General features: G+C 43.6%; 1 protein-coding gene across 1 annotated transcript in view; it reads left to right on the top strand.

The window, feature by feature from the left end:
* HYDIN (HYDIN axonemal central pair apparatus protein) overlaps nucleotides 1-14774 on the top strand; it is a 263378-nt gene that overhangs the window by 138748 nt on the left and 109856 nt on the right. Inside the window, 3 exon segments of the mRNA XM_049786325.1 lie at nucleotides 8828-9066; nucleotides 10810-11083; nucleotides 12746-12889. Coding sequence (XP_049642282.1) covers nucleotides 8828-9066; nucleotides 10810-11083; nucleotides 12746-12889 — 657 coding nt within the window.

A 14774-nucleotide genomic window follows, 5' to 3' on the forward strand; every position in this document is an offset into this window, starting at 1 on the left:
GCTGACAGTAGAAACACTCTATCCTTAAATTCCATATGTATCTCACGCTGGGTTCATAGATTGCTAATTTCTAAAGGAAAGGTCTCAAAGAAAGACACCAGGATTGAGCCTGAAGAAAGAGAGCAAGTAGAGGGGAAATGAATTCTAGAAAGATTGACCACGTCCTCTGAGAATGAGTTATTTATTCCACTGCTATGTTTTCTTGTTATACAATTGATATTATATTTGTGAAGCAACAAAAAGTTGAAGATGAGAAAGAAATCACTCAGTGCCATGATGCACCATTAAATGTTGGGTATATTTCAAAAATTTTACTCTATGTGTGTGCACGCGCACACGTGCATGTGTGCATAATTTCTCCAAGGCTGTATGTAGGTGAGCTTTATTTGCTCTTTCTGCAGTGTGGCACAGTCACTTTTGATATTGCGGAATGTCTCCACACCAACCATTTTCAGTGACTGATTTTATTCCGTCATTTGACTCCACTGCAGTTGATTTAACTAATCCCCTGCTGGTAGGCTGTTCTGTTTCAGCTTCATAATCAATGCTCACAGCCTAATTTCTGCCCTCATCCTTCATTGTTTCTTTCCTGAAGATCTTAGAAACACAATCTTGGAAATGGTCTCCCAGACAACGGGCCCCATTTTACATCTGCCTACAATGTTCTTACTTACATTTATATTTCTTTGACTTACTGGTGATGCCAAACACTTTCCTTACGTTGACTGACCAATAAATAGATTTGATCACCTTCCTTCCCACAGCAGAGTCTAACTGTGTTGTCTGTCTGTATATACTCAAGATTGCCTTCTTTAAAAAAAAAAAAAAGTTAATTTACTTTATTTAAAGACCATGCATCACATAGTTGACATAGTTGACCATAGTTCATTTGTTTTCAGTTAAGTGGGAGCTAAATTATTTGTAAAAGAAAATAAAGGAAAAAAAGAAAGAAGTAATAAAAAAAGTATAGCAACAAAAAATGTGTGAAAATTACTGTACCTCGAAATGAGGTCATTAAGACATTGTCAGAAGGTTTAGTAAGCTTTGTTGCCAGTTACTTCATTCCTGTTACTTCATTTGCTTCTGAACATTAGGTGGCTTCAGATATACATTGGCATCTAAATTAGTGTGTTTCTACAGGATGATAGCATTAAACAACAAAGTACTTGTCGTAAGATTGGCTTCTTTCCTGAAAGAGTTTGCACTTGGGGAAAATAAAACAGAATGTTCTAGTTACAGTTACAGTATGAAATATCCTGTGTACCAAAGTGTACCTGTACCAGAGAATGAAGTGATCAATGTCTTTATAAAGCTCAAAATGGTAATAGGTCAGAACTTCTACGTGGAGACTTAAAGATAAGAAGGACAATGGAAGCCACAGCATGGGGCTGTCTGGAAAACAGCAGCTTTTGTATATAGGGTTGACCGAAGAGGAACTACCATGTGGCTGGACACAGACAGTGGGGAGATAGTGGGTACTAGCACCTTGATTGTATCGTTTGGACCAGCTCCTTCAGACCAGACACACATTTCTGGTTGGTAGGCCAGTCTTGACTGCGAACACCAAAAAAGCCACCCAGAGATACCCGGTCTGAAGCCCAGGAATCCCACAAATCATCTGTGATGTTCTGGGGGCTGAGGGGCATTTACTATAGAGGAGCCCAATCTCTTTCTAAGGGGAGAGAAGATTCAGCTCCATTCGGAAGCACTCAGCTTCTGTCTGATTTTACTTTCAAGCAGCACATGGAAAGAGGAAGCAACAGACTCCAAGTTTTCAAATGCACCCTAGGTTCCTGGCTCCAAAGGGCAGAGGCCACCGCCAGTTCCTGTGACCTTTCATCCCGCCCCACCACTGCCACAAGGGTTAAAACCCAGGCTCTGTCTCTTTTGCACTTCAGCTCTTGGTTTTCAGCTCGTTATTTTAAGTGGCAAAATGAGTCACTCCAAGGAAGAGCACCTATGACCGGAGATGCCATTTAGCAGCCAAGAAGGAGAAAGGTCTCAGGCAGATCATTGTTCCCATTCCACAAAGAACTGATGTCTGCTGAGATAATAGCAGAAATCTAAAGAGACTCCTCGCTTCTGAACGTTGGTTCCGGCAGCGATATGCCACCTCACGTCCCATGGAAAGAAATTCTTGCGGATTCGATTGACAATAGGAGGAAGAGGCATTTTGAAGTGACATGAATAGTGCTATTTTCTTCCAACCTCCTAGTCATTAGCCCCGAGTCTGGGAGGTCTGGCTGAGAGGGACTCACTCTCAGTATTGTTGAATTGACATAAGCAAACAATAGTATCTGCTCCCGTATTAAATATACGAACAGAAACCTGCCACGGCTGTTTCCCCCCTAGGAGCTGAGTCTTGCCTGAAAAGTAGCTGAGGCCCTCCTGGCAGGTTAAAAGCAAATGCCATGTGGGCCAGACCCACCCACCCCTCCAACCCCAAGGACTAGAAGTTCACACTCAGTAAGCAAGCTTTCTATTTTGCCAGAGATGACCCTCAGCCCATCCTTGGCATAGCACTGTGTCTTCTTGGCCTGTGCACAACCACTGGCAACTCTGACTGGAGCCCCAACCCACAGGAGAAAAGGCAACAGGGCCTAAAGTTCTGGTGGAACTCATAGGAAAGCTCATTTTTGCCACCCAAGAATGAACAAGTAAATGTGTCCTTTGTACTGTGTAACGAATAACCAAAAAGTGATTTCAGAAGACACTTCTGTCTCCATCTGTCAGAAGTCCGGGCCTGGCAGGCTTGATTCTCTTTTGAGGATGTCAAAAGGCTGAATTCAAGGTGTGGACCAGACTACTTTTCCTGCTCTCTGCCTTCTGAGGACTTGAATAGGAAATGGTCACAGACCCTGCCAGTGTAGGAAGAGTTTATTTTGTGTGAGACAATAACCAATGCCCCCCTTCCCTTGCTAGCTTCAGCCAGAGAGTGCTCTCAGCTGCCAGAGAACCAGCCCCAGTTCCTTTGTTGGAGGCCTCTCTCCATCTTTTCTTCTCTCTACTTCATTGCTCTCTCTACTAAAAGGAGTCAGGCCCCCTCAGGAGAGTCACCTCACCTGACAGGTGCCTCACAGGCATCTCCCACCCCAGGTTCGATTGAACAACTGGTAAAAAGATCACTATAGACCAGGAAATAGAGAGCTGGAGGCATTCTTTAAATTTTTCCTTTCTAAACTGCTTCTATTCTCTCTTGACCTCCATCTTTTAAGAGTCTTTTTCCTTTGCGGAATACTGGTATGTGTACAAGCAGAGTTTCTGACTGAAAAAATGATGAGAATAGCAGTCATCTCATGGGGGTTAAGCTATATCTGAGGCTGAGTTTCACTTCACACAGGTTCACCTATTTAATCATCATCACAACTCTACCCAAAAGCACTGTCCATTATCACAAGCATGTGATCTGGTCGTGTAGCCACAAGGAGAGAGCCAAGGCCAACTGTATTACCCGCATTGTCAGCTGGAAGCAACTGAGCTGGAAGTCAAACCCACCTCTCTCTCTCTCTCTCTCTCTCTCTCTCTCTCTCTCTCTCTCTCTCTCTCTCTCTCTCTGTCTCTCTCTCTCCCCTCAGTCTTCCTTTCTCATCCACTTTTATTGTTGTTTTGCTGGGTTGCACATTTGGGAAGGTCATTGACTGTCCTCCATAGCTTGGAGACTTTCTCAGTCATCCTTGTCTTCCTGAGTCAAATTTACCTGCTAATAACAGAAACTATGTCATGGGCCAAGACCTCCCTTAAAACAGGACACCCTCAGACTCAAATAGCCAAGACACCTCCGAGAGTCAGTGTAGGTTAGAGCCTGACTTTGGGAAGGCAAAGCCCAGTTCCACAGTAGCTGGCACTTTAATGCTCCTTGTTCTTGGATTCTATGATAGACTCCGCTGCCTGGTTTTCTGCCAAACATTGATTAATAAGCTTCATCAAAAAGAAAAATCACCAATTCAGCCCAGGGAGCAACTTCAGGTTCTCCTTGGCTCTGGAGTAGCCAATCTTTGTCAGCAGGAATCAGCATAGAGACTGTCCACACCCGCTGGAAACAAATGTCCCTGCCTTGGACTAGTGCTCCCACCGATGACAGCTTCTCTGCACTGTGGGCTGAGGGCTGACCTGGGCCAGGGCGAGAACAGGAAAATAAATAGTTAGAATAGGAAAGCAGTGTTGGCATTCAGAAGTCCACTCTTCTGAAAGGCACTTGTGTTTTGATAAAAAGGACACAATTGGCATTGATATATATTCTGATCATTAGCAGAGTCTCACAACACGAAAGTGAAACTATCTAGAGTTCTCTAAGGCCACGAGTTGGGGATGAGGCATCCAAGTGAGATGGTCTTGCCTAGAACTTTCTAATTTTCTAGTGGCCCTGCCTCCTAGCCTAACAAGGGGCCCCTGGGAGTGGAAATACGAGCTGATGGGCTACTTCTTCGTTCAAGCAGGAGAATGCCAAGACCTAAGTCTTGAACAGTGAAGCAGAAACAACAAGGCAGCTGTAGTAGCTGGATTTCTCCACAGTCTCCATTTTTCTCTAGGACCCAGAGTCAAAGGATCTTTCCCAGCCCCTTTGTCTTTAGGTTCGTCTGCATGATCAAGTGCTGGCCAAGTGAACAGGTGGAAGGTACTTCTTCCAGTCTCTGAACATAGAATTCTGACAGGTAATACTATTTTTTTTGGTTTTGTTTTTGGGCCACACCTTTCATTGCTCAGGGGTTACTCCTGGTGGTGCTCAAGGGATCATATGAATCAAACTGAGGCTAACCGTGTACAAGGCAAGTGTGATGCCCACTGTACCATTTCTCTAGCCCAATGCTCCATTTTTGTTCTCTTGTTGACCAGCCACCTGATGTTTGTATCTAAGAGCCTTAAAATCCACAAGGTAAACATGCCAGTTTCTGTGTCCCTGAGTGATCAGTGGAGAATTTTTGAGAAGGAGAAATAAACCAGAATTGATCCCTTAAGATGAGAAATCTTTCTGTTACAGCACCTAAGATTTCTATATCAAAAACAGAAGACTAAAGAAATTAAAGTAAGAAACTTTCTCCTACCATCTTAAGGAAAAAGGTTAATTGACATTTTAGTGATGTTGGTCAGGCTAAAATTTTTGCAAGCAAAACTTTTTCTGGCTGATAATATTACACAGTCCTGAAAATGAAAGCTGTGAAGATTATTCTTTTGGTCAATGTTCAAAGGTAAAATTATAAATTAATGCAGGTTATTGCCATGGAAAGCCATACCTTGCTAACTTTTCTCTCCACATTTTGGTTGGTTCTCCCTTAAGACTAATTTAATTTAGTCTGAGTAGAAAAGATAGAAAATTTTAGGAAAAAAGATTGCGTATACAAAAATCAACATCATTTTCCACAATGGTCCTTTGAATTCAGGGTTAAGTATCTTACAAATATCCTATATTAGCCAGCTTCTCTAATGTGACACTGATGTTTGGTTGTTTTCTTTTGCACTGATGTTGCTAGAGGCATCTTGTATGGAAAGATCATGAACAGGACTAGTGACATAGAATGAACCCTATCATTACCATTAATACGAAAACTAAGGTTAAAAAAAATCTCATTAACAAACATTAGCATTCTTCTTATATGTATGATCCTGGGAACTGGGATTCTTGGCTTCATTTCATTTATTAAAACAAATTCTAATGTATTCATCAGTTCCCATGCTGACTTTTAAACCAGGAGGAAGTGGAATTAGCATTCTAATGTGATAAACAGAATTTGTCCTCAGTTATAAACTGGGGAATTGTTGGGTTACACCTTTTCTTACCCAAAACAAAGATCATCATGTATCTTTTTGTTTGCAACTTGGTTTCACCCAAAACAAAGATTCTCTTATATGTAAACCTGGTCAAGACAGGCTCAGGGGGCTGGCGAGGTGGCGCTTGAGGTAAGGTATCTGCCTTGCAAGCGCTAGCCAAGGAAAGATCGTGACCGTGGTTCGATCCCCCGGCATCCCATATGGTCCCTCCCAAGCCAGGGGCAATTTATGAGTGCTTAGCCAGGAGTAACCCCTGAGCATCAAATGGGTGTAGCCCGAAAAAACAAAACAAAACAAAAAGACAGGCTCAGGATAGCCTGAGTTATCTGACCTTATTCTGTCCTTACTGTACCACCTGGGGGTGGTCTCTGTATTCAATAAAAAGACCTTCAGAGACTATGTAAACAGTCTAGCAATTAAAGTTGGGATGTGAGGCACCTTAGCAAATGGTTTGAGAGGATTGTTTCTGTATGCAATTCAGTGGCACACATTGAAATTTTATTAATCCATAGTAAAGTGTGATTAGGGATCACCCTACCTACCATTTAGCTCAATTTCCCATTTGGTGGCAAAGGAATATGTGTCTGGCACAAATGTGCTGCTGTAGAAGGGTTTCAGGCTCTCTGTGAGAGCAGAATCTTGCTCTCCCCATATCCTCAAGAGCTTTCAGCCCAGCCTTCTTCCTCTCACCTCCCCACCCACCCACCCCCACCTACACCCACTCACACCCACCCAAGCATTTCCTTCTGAATAGTGTTGTTCCCTGAATGCCAGCACTGCTGGGTGTTTGGGACAGAGACATCCTGAACTCTCCTCATCCTCTGGACCTGGAGCATTGAGCATATATTGTGACCATCACTAGACATCCCCTGCAGTTTTCTAACCAAATTTGAAAATGATAAATGTGGGCCAAAAGGAATAGCTCGGTTAAATGGCATCGGTAGAATTTTAAAAGTCCTCAGTTGATCAAAATACAGAGATAGAAACAATAAGACCTGAATCCGGAAATTGTATTTAAATTTTACAGCACAGTAGGTGTTTTTAACAGTGAATTATATGTGGTGAAGGAAAAATAAGTGAAGTGGAAGGTAGGCAGAAATGGGGAGCAGGAAGGCTAGCTCAATACCTTGGAGTTCATGCCTTGCAAAGGGGTGGTGCCTGTACTGATTACATCCCCCACAACCCTACTCTTTGGGGGGCTGAAAACAACACCTATGATCCACAGTGCAGCAACAATTTCCAGCCACATCACAGCAGTCATGTGAAAAAAATTTTTTAAATCACAAGAAATCTTCCAAAACAGAGCACGAAATGTGAAAGAATGAACAATGCAGAAGAGTCTATAAGATAGGAGACATTAGGGAAGTCACACCTTTATGATGGAATAAGACAAGGAGAGAGAATGAGGTCGAAGCATTCTCTATAAACAAATGAGTATGAGACTTCTTCATATGTAAAGGATATGACAGCACAGCTTCTGGGTGGCCAGCAGATTCTAAGTGGATGTGCAAATAAGCTCAAACATAGTCAATAAACTCCTGCCTTAACACATTTCAGTTTACATGTCCCCCAAATACAGGAAGAAAGGCTTGAGCCCTGCAGAAAAGGAGACCTGTCAAAGAAACAGGGTCCTCGCTTTCAGATCCAATCAGGGTTCAAACATGAGCCATTGTTTATGGTTTGACATTTAACCATGTGTTCCCTTTTGGAGCCTGTTTGTCCCTTAAAGCTGGAAAATGGGAGTTGAAGGGCCACTTGACAAGAGAAAAAAATTCCATTTACTTATTGACCCCATGGTGTTGGAGGTGAACCAAATACCTATGTAGGAAAGTTCCAAAAAAAAAACATATTTGTGCTTTAAAAAAAGAGAGGCCTAACCGTTTGACTTACTAAAACCCTGAATAAGTTATTTGAGGTGAGAAAAGAAATGGAAGACATCCAAGGATTTGATTAAATGGCAGATCCATTAACTGACTTAGCAAATATTAGTAAACTTCATTATGAACCTGCCTCCATTGCAGATGCTGGGGACAGATCGGTGAGTGATACCAACACAAGGACAAAATCTCCCCACGTGCACATTCTGCACAGAGATTCCCCCCAGCAGCATGAAGTCCTGAGGTTCTTACAGTGAACCAAACCAACCCCAGTTGACTGAGAATTAGCAGGGAAGCCCAGGGCCTCTGCAGAAGAATTGTTGGGAATCCTCCCAAAAAAGAGCAAAAGACTAAAATCCCTTCTAGGGTAAAGAAATAAAATGTGCTCAATTTTGCACTAAGAGGTGGAGATAAACATAAAGGGGTGAAAATAGAAGAAAGGAAGAAAATAGAAGAAGGGGAGCAGGCAGGCTGGACAAAGGCTTACAGCTTGCAATTGGACAGTCAGAGCAAGTATCAGTACTAGAGGAAAGTTCAACCACTGTCCTTCAGAAAAAGAGAGAGAGAGAAGAAAAAGAGAAGAGAAAGAGAGAGAAAGAGAAAGAGAGAGAGAGAGCACTCAGAGGAGCCAAGCACTTAAAGTGTCAAATAGACAAGTTGTTGGGTCTCAGGTCCATCTTGTAATTCAAAGGATGGAATTACAAGTCAAATTGGATGATCAGGAAGCCAGAGAAATCAGGCTGACTTCCTCTGATGTCTTCAATCCCGAGAGCTCCTCATCCTCACTGTCACATCACAGGAAATTTGCATTTGAAAAGCCTCTCTTTAAAAAGATCCCCAATTCCAGAAAGGACTCCTTGCCTTCTGTGGAGACCTAGCGTTCAGACATGAGAGCAGGTAATTAGCAGAAGCTGGTTAGGGATTGATGCTGTCAGCTGCAGGACGAGACACAACCTTCACGGAGCATTCAGAACTGCAGGTTTGCTCTTCAGAATCAGATTAAAGGGAAAAGCCAACAAACACCCAGCTGCTTTGACTTGGGAAAAAACACACACACACAACTCATGTTTGTCTCTGATGCTGCATTTCATGGGACCAGCCATTTGAAGCCTCAAGGGCTTTGACAGGGGCAGGATCAAATGCCAAAAATATCCTCACTGTTCACTTGTTGTCTTATGTTGCAGGCACACAAAAAGTCCCTGTGGACGATTGAACCCAGCCAAGGCCTGGTCCCCCCGGAAACCGACCTTCAACTGACCCTGACTGCCAATCTGAATGATATAGTGACATTCAAAGACACCGTCATTTTGGAAATTGAAAATAGCAACACCTACCGGGTGCCTGTCCGTGCTTTGGGCTTTGGTTCCACCATTGTCTCCAACAAGCCCTTTGCTCCAGAACTCAATCTGGGCGCACACTTTAGGTAGGGGGGTACTCTCGGCTCCCTTTTTAGCTCTCACCCTCAGGCTGCGCATCACCTCATATTTACGAATGTTGTTTTGAAGTAAATGGAATTAGCTTCCACAGTCCCTTGCATTTTCCATTTCACATGTCCTTTCCCAGTGTGTCTGCCAGGCTGAAGAAGACCTTCCCTGGTTATGTTCTCTGAGGTGCCTTCCCCTAACCTCAGAAGAGGGGCCTTGTAAGAAGTATGTTCTCTCCAACTCAGTATGTAATAAACTGAATCCCAGCCAAGATCTCTCCTCTCTTTTCTGACCCCAATACACTGTTGGTCCCTCTCCACAAATGTAGGAAAGAGATATGGATCCTCCTAGTATTCTCTCCAACTCAGTATGTAATAAACTGAATCCCAGCCAAGATCTCTCCTCTCTTTTCTGACCCCAATACACTGTTGGTCCCTCTCCACAAATGTAGGAAAGAGATATGGATCCTCCTAGTACCCTAGATAGAAAAATCTCTAGGAAGGGAGAAATTTACTGCTGATGTATCTCATCAGGCATTGTTGCAAAGATGGTCATTCAAGTTTGGGATTGTTGGTAGATTGCCTGCCCTACTAAACACCCCCCCCCATAGCACCAACCATTGAAGTGGTTGCCATTGGCTCCCCAAGTCACTCAGGAAAAGCTAGAGTCAAATATTTAAATAATAGATAGTAGACCCCCCTGAGCAGAAGGAAATGTGCCTCTGAAAATCTATGGGTATAAATGCAGCCCAGGGAGGTGGCTTATATGAGGAACATTCAGGCATAAAGTCATTTCCTTGAAAGGAACAAATGAGGTGAAATTTCAAAGCCTAACACCATTTAAAATAAGTTTTTTAACTCTAAGTTTTCCTCTGGGGAAAAAATGTAATCTTATAAATTGTGTTTAAATCCCAAACAAACAAATTAAAAAAACACAACACATTTTAGAGGCCCAAGATCTAGAAAGCCATGTGTTCTAGAAATCTCAGGATCTTAGAATGTTCCAGACACTGAAACTGATAAATATTTGCAGAATAGGAAAGTGAATGAACAAATGAATAAAAGAGCATCTTTAAAGGAGAACATTTATTTAGAGAACCTACCAGTCTAGCTAGTATTATGTCCATTATACATCCTTGCTCATTGGTGGGTCTTGGAGAATATATCTCTCTGACCATCAATATGTCCTTCACTTTGAGCCATACCAATATCTTTTACTCAGTCTGTAGAAATGAGTTAGATGCATTTGAAATAAACTCCTCTTCCATTAGGTAACTTTATCTTCATGCCTCCAAAGCATTGCTGGAAAATTCATAAAAGTACCCCTGTCTCTGGAATCCCTGGTGGGCTAAACCCACTGAAGGATCTGTGGGGCAGGTATCATTGTCTCTAAACTCTTTCTCTAGCAGCTCAGCAACTCAGTACCAGCACAGCTCTGACTCCTGTCTGCTGACCCCATCCTATTCCTACAGAAGCCCCATGGAGCATCACTCTTTTTTCTTTTTGAATTTAAGCACAATGGTTATAAAATTGTTCATGACTGAATTTCAGTCATACAATGATACCACCCTTCACCAGTGCACATTAACAAGGAGCTCACTCGTGAGCTTTCTGTATTTTTTCCTTTATATACATAATGTCTATTATTCACATTTCACAGAAGAGGGGGCCAGAGGAATCTACCCTAGGCTATAGAAGAACAGAAAACTGATTCCTCCCTACCTGTCCACACACATTTTTCAGCCTGGACATCTTCTCTTACCACTTCAAACTGACCAATAAGGGACGTCGGGTTCAACAGCTGTTCTGGATGAATGAAGGTTTTCAACCCAAGGCCAAGCTGAGCAAGAAGTCCCTTGCCAAGACCAAACTGAGAAAGAGCCATGGCTCACTCCAGAGCTCCAAGGAGTCCAAAGACCCTGAGAACCCCATCTTTCAGATTCACCCTGTCAGGATGGAGCTGTACCCAGGCCAGACAGTCAACGTGACTCTCCAAGGCTACTCTACTAGACCCAGGGTAAGAGGAAGGTGCAGTGGTTCAGAAGCCATTTTTTCTCTCCCCATAAACCTTGTCTCAGAAGCACCCCTATAACGTTATCTAAAGAAGGGATGTGGTTTCTATAGCAGCAATTCTTTGTTCATGGTTCAGTCCAGCTCACTTTGTTGTCTGCTTCTGTAGGTACTTACAGGTTTTCAAAACCTTAAAATGCCCTCACTTAAAATGGGTTTTTAGGGGCTGGTGAGATAGTACAGGAGTTAAGGCCTAATCACAGTTGGATCCCCAACACTGCTTAAGGACCCCAGTCCTGACAGAAATAATCCCCGAGAGCCAGGTGTAAGCCAGGTGTGGCCCAAAAGCTAAATAATAATAATAATAATTAATAATTAATAATATTAATTATTCTTGGCCCCAGAGGCAACAATCAGAAGCCAACAAGTACTGGTGACAGCTTGTCCCACATTCAGCCCCTCCCAGCTCAGCACCCTCCACACGCTAAACAGTTTTGTTTCACTATGGAAGACACAGTATGGGCACATCCCCCTGCAGGATGCTGTGACTTCCTAATGAGCTATTGCTGCTCTGTTTGTCCTGAAAATAGAAACTGGCCAAAAAAATAAAAAAAAAAAAACTTCCCAGATCTCTGCTTCTCTCTCACAACATGGGCTTTGTGGGTGAGCATTGGGGTTAGCTGGGCCCTGACTCTTATCTCCAATTTAAAAGATGGCCCCAAACTCTCCTTGGAAGCCTAGACAAAATGCCCTCAGGAGAGCTGTCTGCTGCTGGTCTCTGTTGAGTGTGCAAGGGCCAAGAAGCAGTATCATGTCTTTTTAGGGCACTTTCAGGTAAGATACATTCTCTGTGCAAAAGAGAGTAGAGGCTCTAATATGATGGCATGTGTCACTCCAAGTGCCATGCACTAGGGAGGCAAAGCTGGCCAGCCCACTGGCACCTAGCCCCAGCCTCTAGTAGCATGACCGAAGTGCCTGTCTCAGAAGCTGCTTCTCCTGAGAGGCAGGTCAGCTGTATGGCCACTGTCCCCAGCTCTCCTAAAGGCTCTGTGGAAAGTCCCAGGTTAGATTCGTCGTGGAGCTGAGATGTGGATTCGTTACTGTCCCAAAATCCCACTTTCTTCCATACCAGCTCTTCATGATAGAATCTACCTTGGGTCTGATCTTCTTTATGAAAGCCTGTGCCTCAAGGGTCCAAAGAAATATTAACTAACTTCCGTAGCATCATTTTTAAGTGTTCAGTTCAGAAGAGAAAAATTTCCCCACCACAGTTTTTTGATTAGTTTGAGAAGCAAAGAATGGCCTGGGGAGGGTCAGCCCAGAAAGAAGAATGTTAGCCTTGTCTATCACTGTATGCCCAGTCTCCAAGGGCCCTGATACAGGGTGAGTGAGAGGCATTGGGGGAGAGTGCAGACACAGAGATGGGGATAAGAGAGACAGGTTTTAACACTGGACCCCGTGTCAGTGAACCTAACCACATCCTCAGATAGTCGGCAAAATAAAGCCCCCCAAGACATACTGAACCACCCAAACTTGGCTGTGTGAGCCCATAAATGCCCTGTATAGAGAAATGTGCTCTCTCGGGACCCCCCCCAGCAGGAAGCTGGGTTCAGCTGCTGACTGTAACCCTGTGCATGCTCTGAGCCATACCAGCATGTATTGTCCACAGAGAGTCGAAGAGCGTCTGGTGTGCCATGCAGTGATTGGGACACAGGGGGGCAAGACCCTGATAATGGCTGTGAAGGTTACCTGTGAGTTCATAGCTCCGCTCCTCCAACTCTCCACCAAGCATGTCAACTACCGCCTGGAAAAGGTGAGTGGTGCTGCTTGAGGGGTCTAGCTTGTTCCAGCCACCCTCTCCCCATGTTTCTTCATACTTTGAGGCCAATACAATGTTCAGCTGAAAATTCTGAGTCTTGGCCTGTGTCTGTCTGAAATGTTTGTGCCACGGCCTGAGACCGGGCATTCCTATGTGCTGAGTTGTTCTGCACATACTCATATACTCTAGGCCTAGGGCCACACCTCTTGCCCACTTGTCCCAATTGTCCCTTGTGACCAGCTGTGTGTGGCCCAGTTAAAGCTAAGTTGCAGTTCCTGAAAGCCCTGGGCATGGGCATGATGGTACCTCATAGGTCACAGTATACCCCTCCACCAGGATTTCATTTGTGACTGGGGGTGTAGAAAAGAGTTCAAGACCATTTATTTTGGTAGTGGGACCCCTTTGTTTCCTTTACACTGGAAAGACACCCCCTGGTACCCATATGGGTAAGGTGTGCTGCTATGGGATGGTTACAGAGAGTTGATAGTCTTGATGGATTAGTTCTATTCCAGTCAGTCCAGGTCTGAGCCAGGGCCCAGCACATTGGCAGAGAAGGTGGCCAAGTGAGTAGGGCTTCTGATCCCTTACCCGAAGGGCCTGACACCAGGTGACCTAACAAGGAAAGACAATATGAATTCCTCCAGCATTACCAACCCACTATTGCTGTTTTAAATTCCTCCTTTTTTCAAGAAGTCGGGAATAATATTTATTGGTAGCAGCTGCCTCATATTTTCTCCAAATGTAACTATCTAGACTCTAGATTCTAGAGGAAATTACTGATAGTTGTTCTGTGCAAGACATTACAAGTACGTTAATTTTTGCAGCTTAGTTTCTTGTTAGATTTTTTCCCAAAGCCCATAAACACTCATTAAAAAAAAGAATATGTATGGGTAATGTTCCTTTTCTTTATATCTGTAACCTTGTTTTTGCTTTTCTAAAAGCATATTCTTGCAAAAAGCGGCTATTGTTTGGATTTTTATCCTGAGAAGGCAATAACCACAGTTGAATGGAAGTGAAGACATGAATTGAGCCACGAATCTGTCTATTTGCTTCTATGCTTCTTTCTCCCACCCACCCCCAAACTTCGCTAGATTGAAACAGCATCCTAGCACTGTGTTGTTGTTTTTTTTTTTGTTTGTTTTTTTTTTTAGTTTAGTTTATTTCCACTTCTATGGAATCCTTATCAGGAACCTTAAAAAGTGCACCCTCCTCATGCCTCTCCATCTCAAGGTTCAAACACGATTCTTTAACACCAAACTGTTCTGTCTCCTTGTTCCTGGCTCAGAGCAAATCTAGCTGATTTAGTGCATTAGTCTCTTAATGAGGCTGACCCTGCCTATGGAAGAGTTTTTCTCTCACTATTTCCTCAGATTCAATCTAGTGGGTACCTGTTGTCCCTAAGCCACAGAAATGGGCACCATATCTCCATGGAATAGAAAGGGGCAGTTGAAACTTGCTCTCAGTTTGTTTCCAGAGGTACAGCAAATCCTGTCCCCTGGTATCTGGGGAAAACAGACAATGTAATGAGAGCATTATTTTCAAACAGAAGGGCTTTTCTGTACATCAGCTCTTTCTCCAGATGGGCTCTTACCCAAACCAAGAGCCGATGGCTTCTTACCTTCAAAGCTACCCAAAGCCACAAGACCCCTTCCAATTGGCCTGGGGGTGGCAGGTAGGGCAGTTCTCTAGGGGTCCTTGGAGAGGCCCCCAAGGGGCTGCTTCTCCCCATCCAAATATTAGGCAAGCCATGGCCCTGAATTATCATGGAAAGGGGTAAACCCAAGACTGAACCCCGGAAAGAATTCTGGGAGTGCAAAGAAGGGGTTGCAATTAAGGCAGGAGGATCTGAACACTATTGGGGATGGATAGTTGTGTTTCC

Source organism: Suncus etruscus, chromosome 14 (assembly GCF_024139225.1).
Source record: "Suncus etruscus isolate mSunEtr1 chromosome 14, mSunEtr1.pri.cur, whole genome shotgun sequence".
Taxonomy (NCBI): Eukaryota; Metazoa; Chordata; class Mammalia; order Eulipotyphla; family Soricidae; genus Suncus; species Suncus etruscus.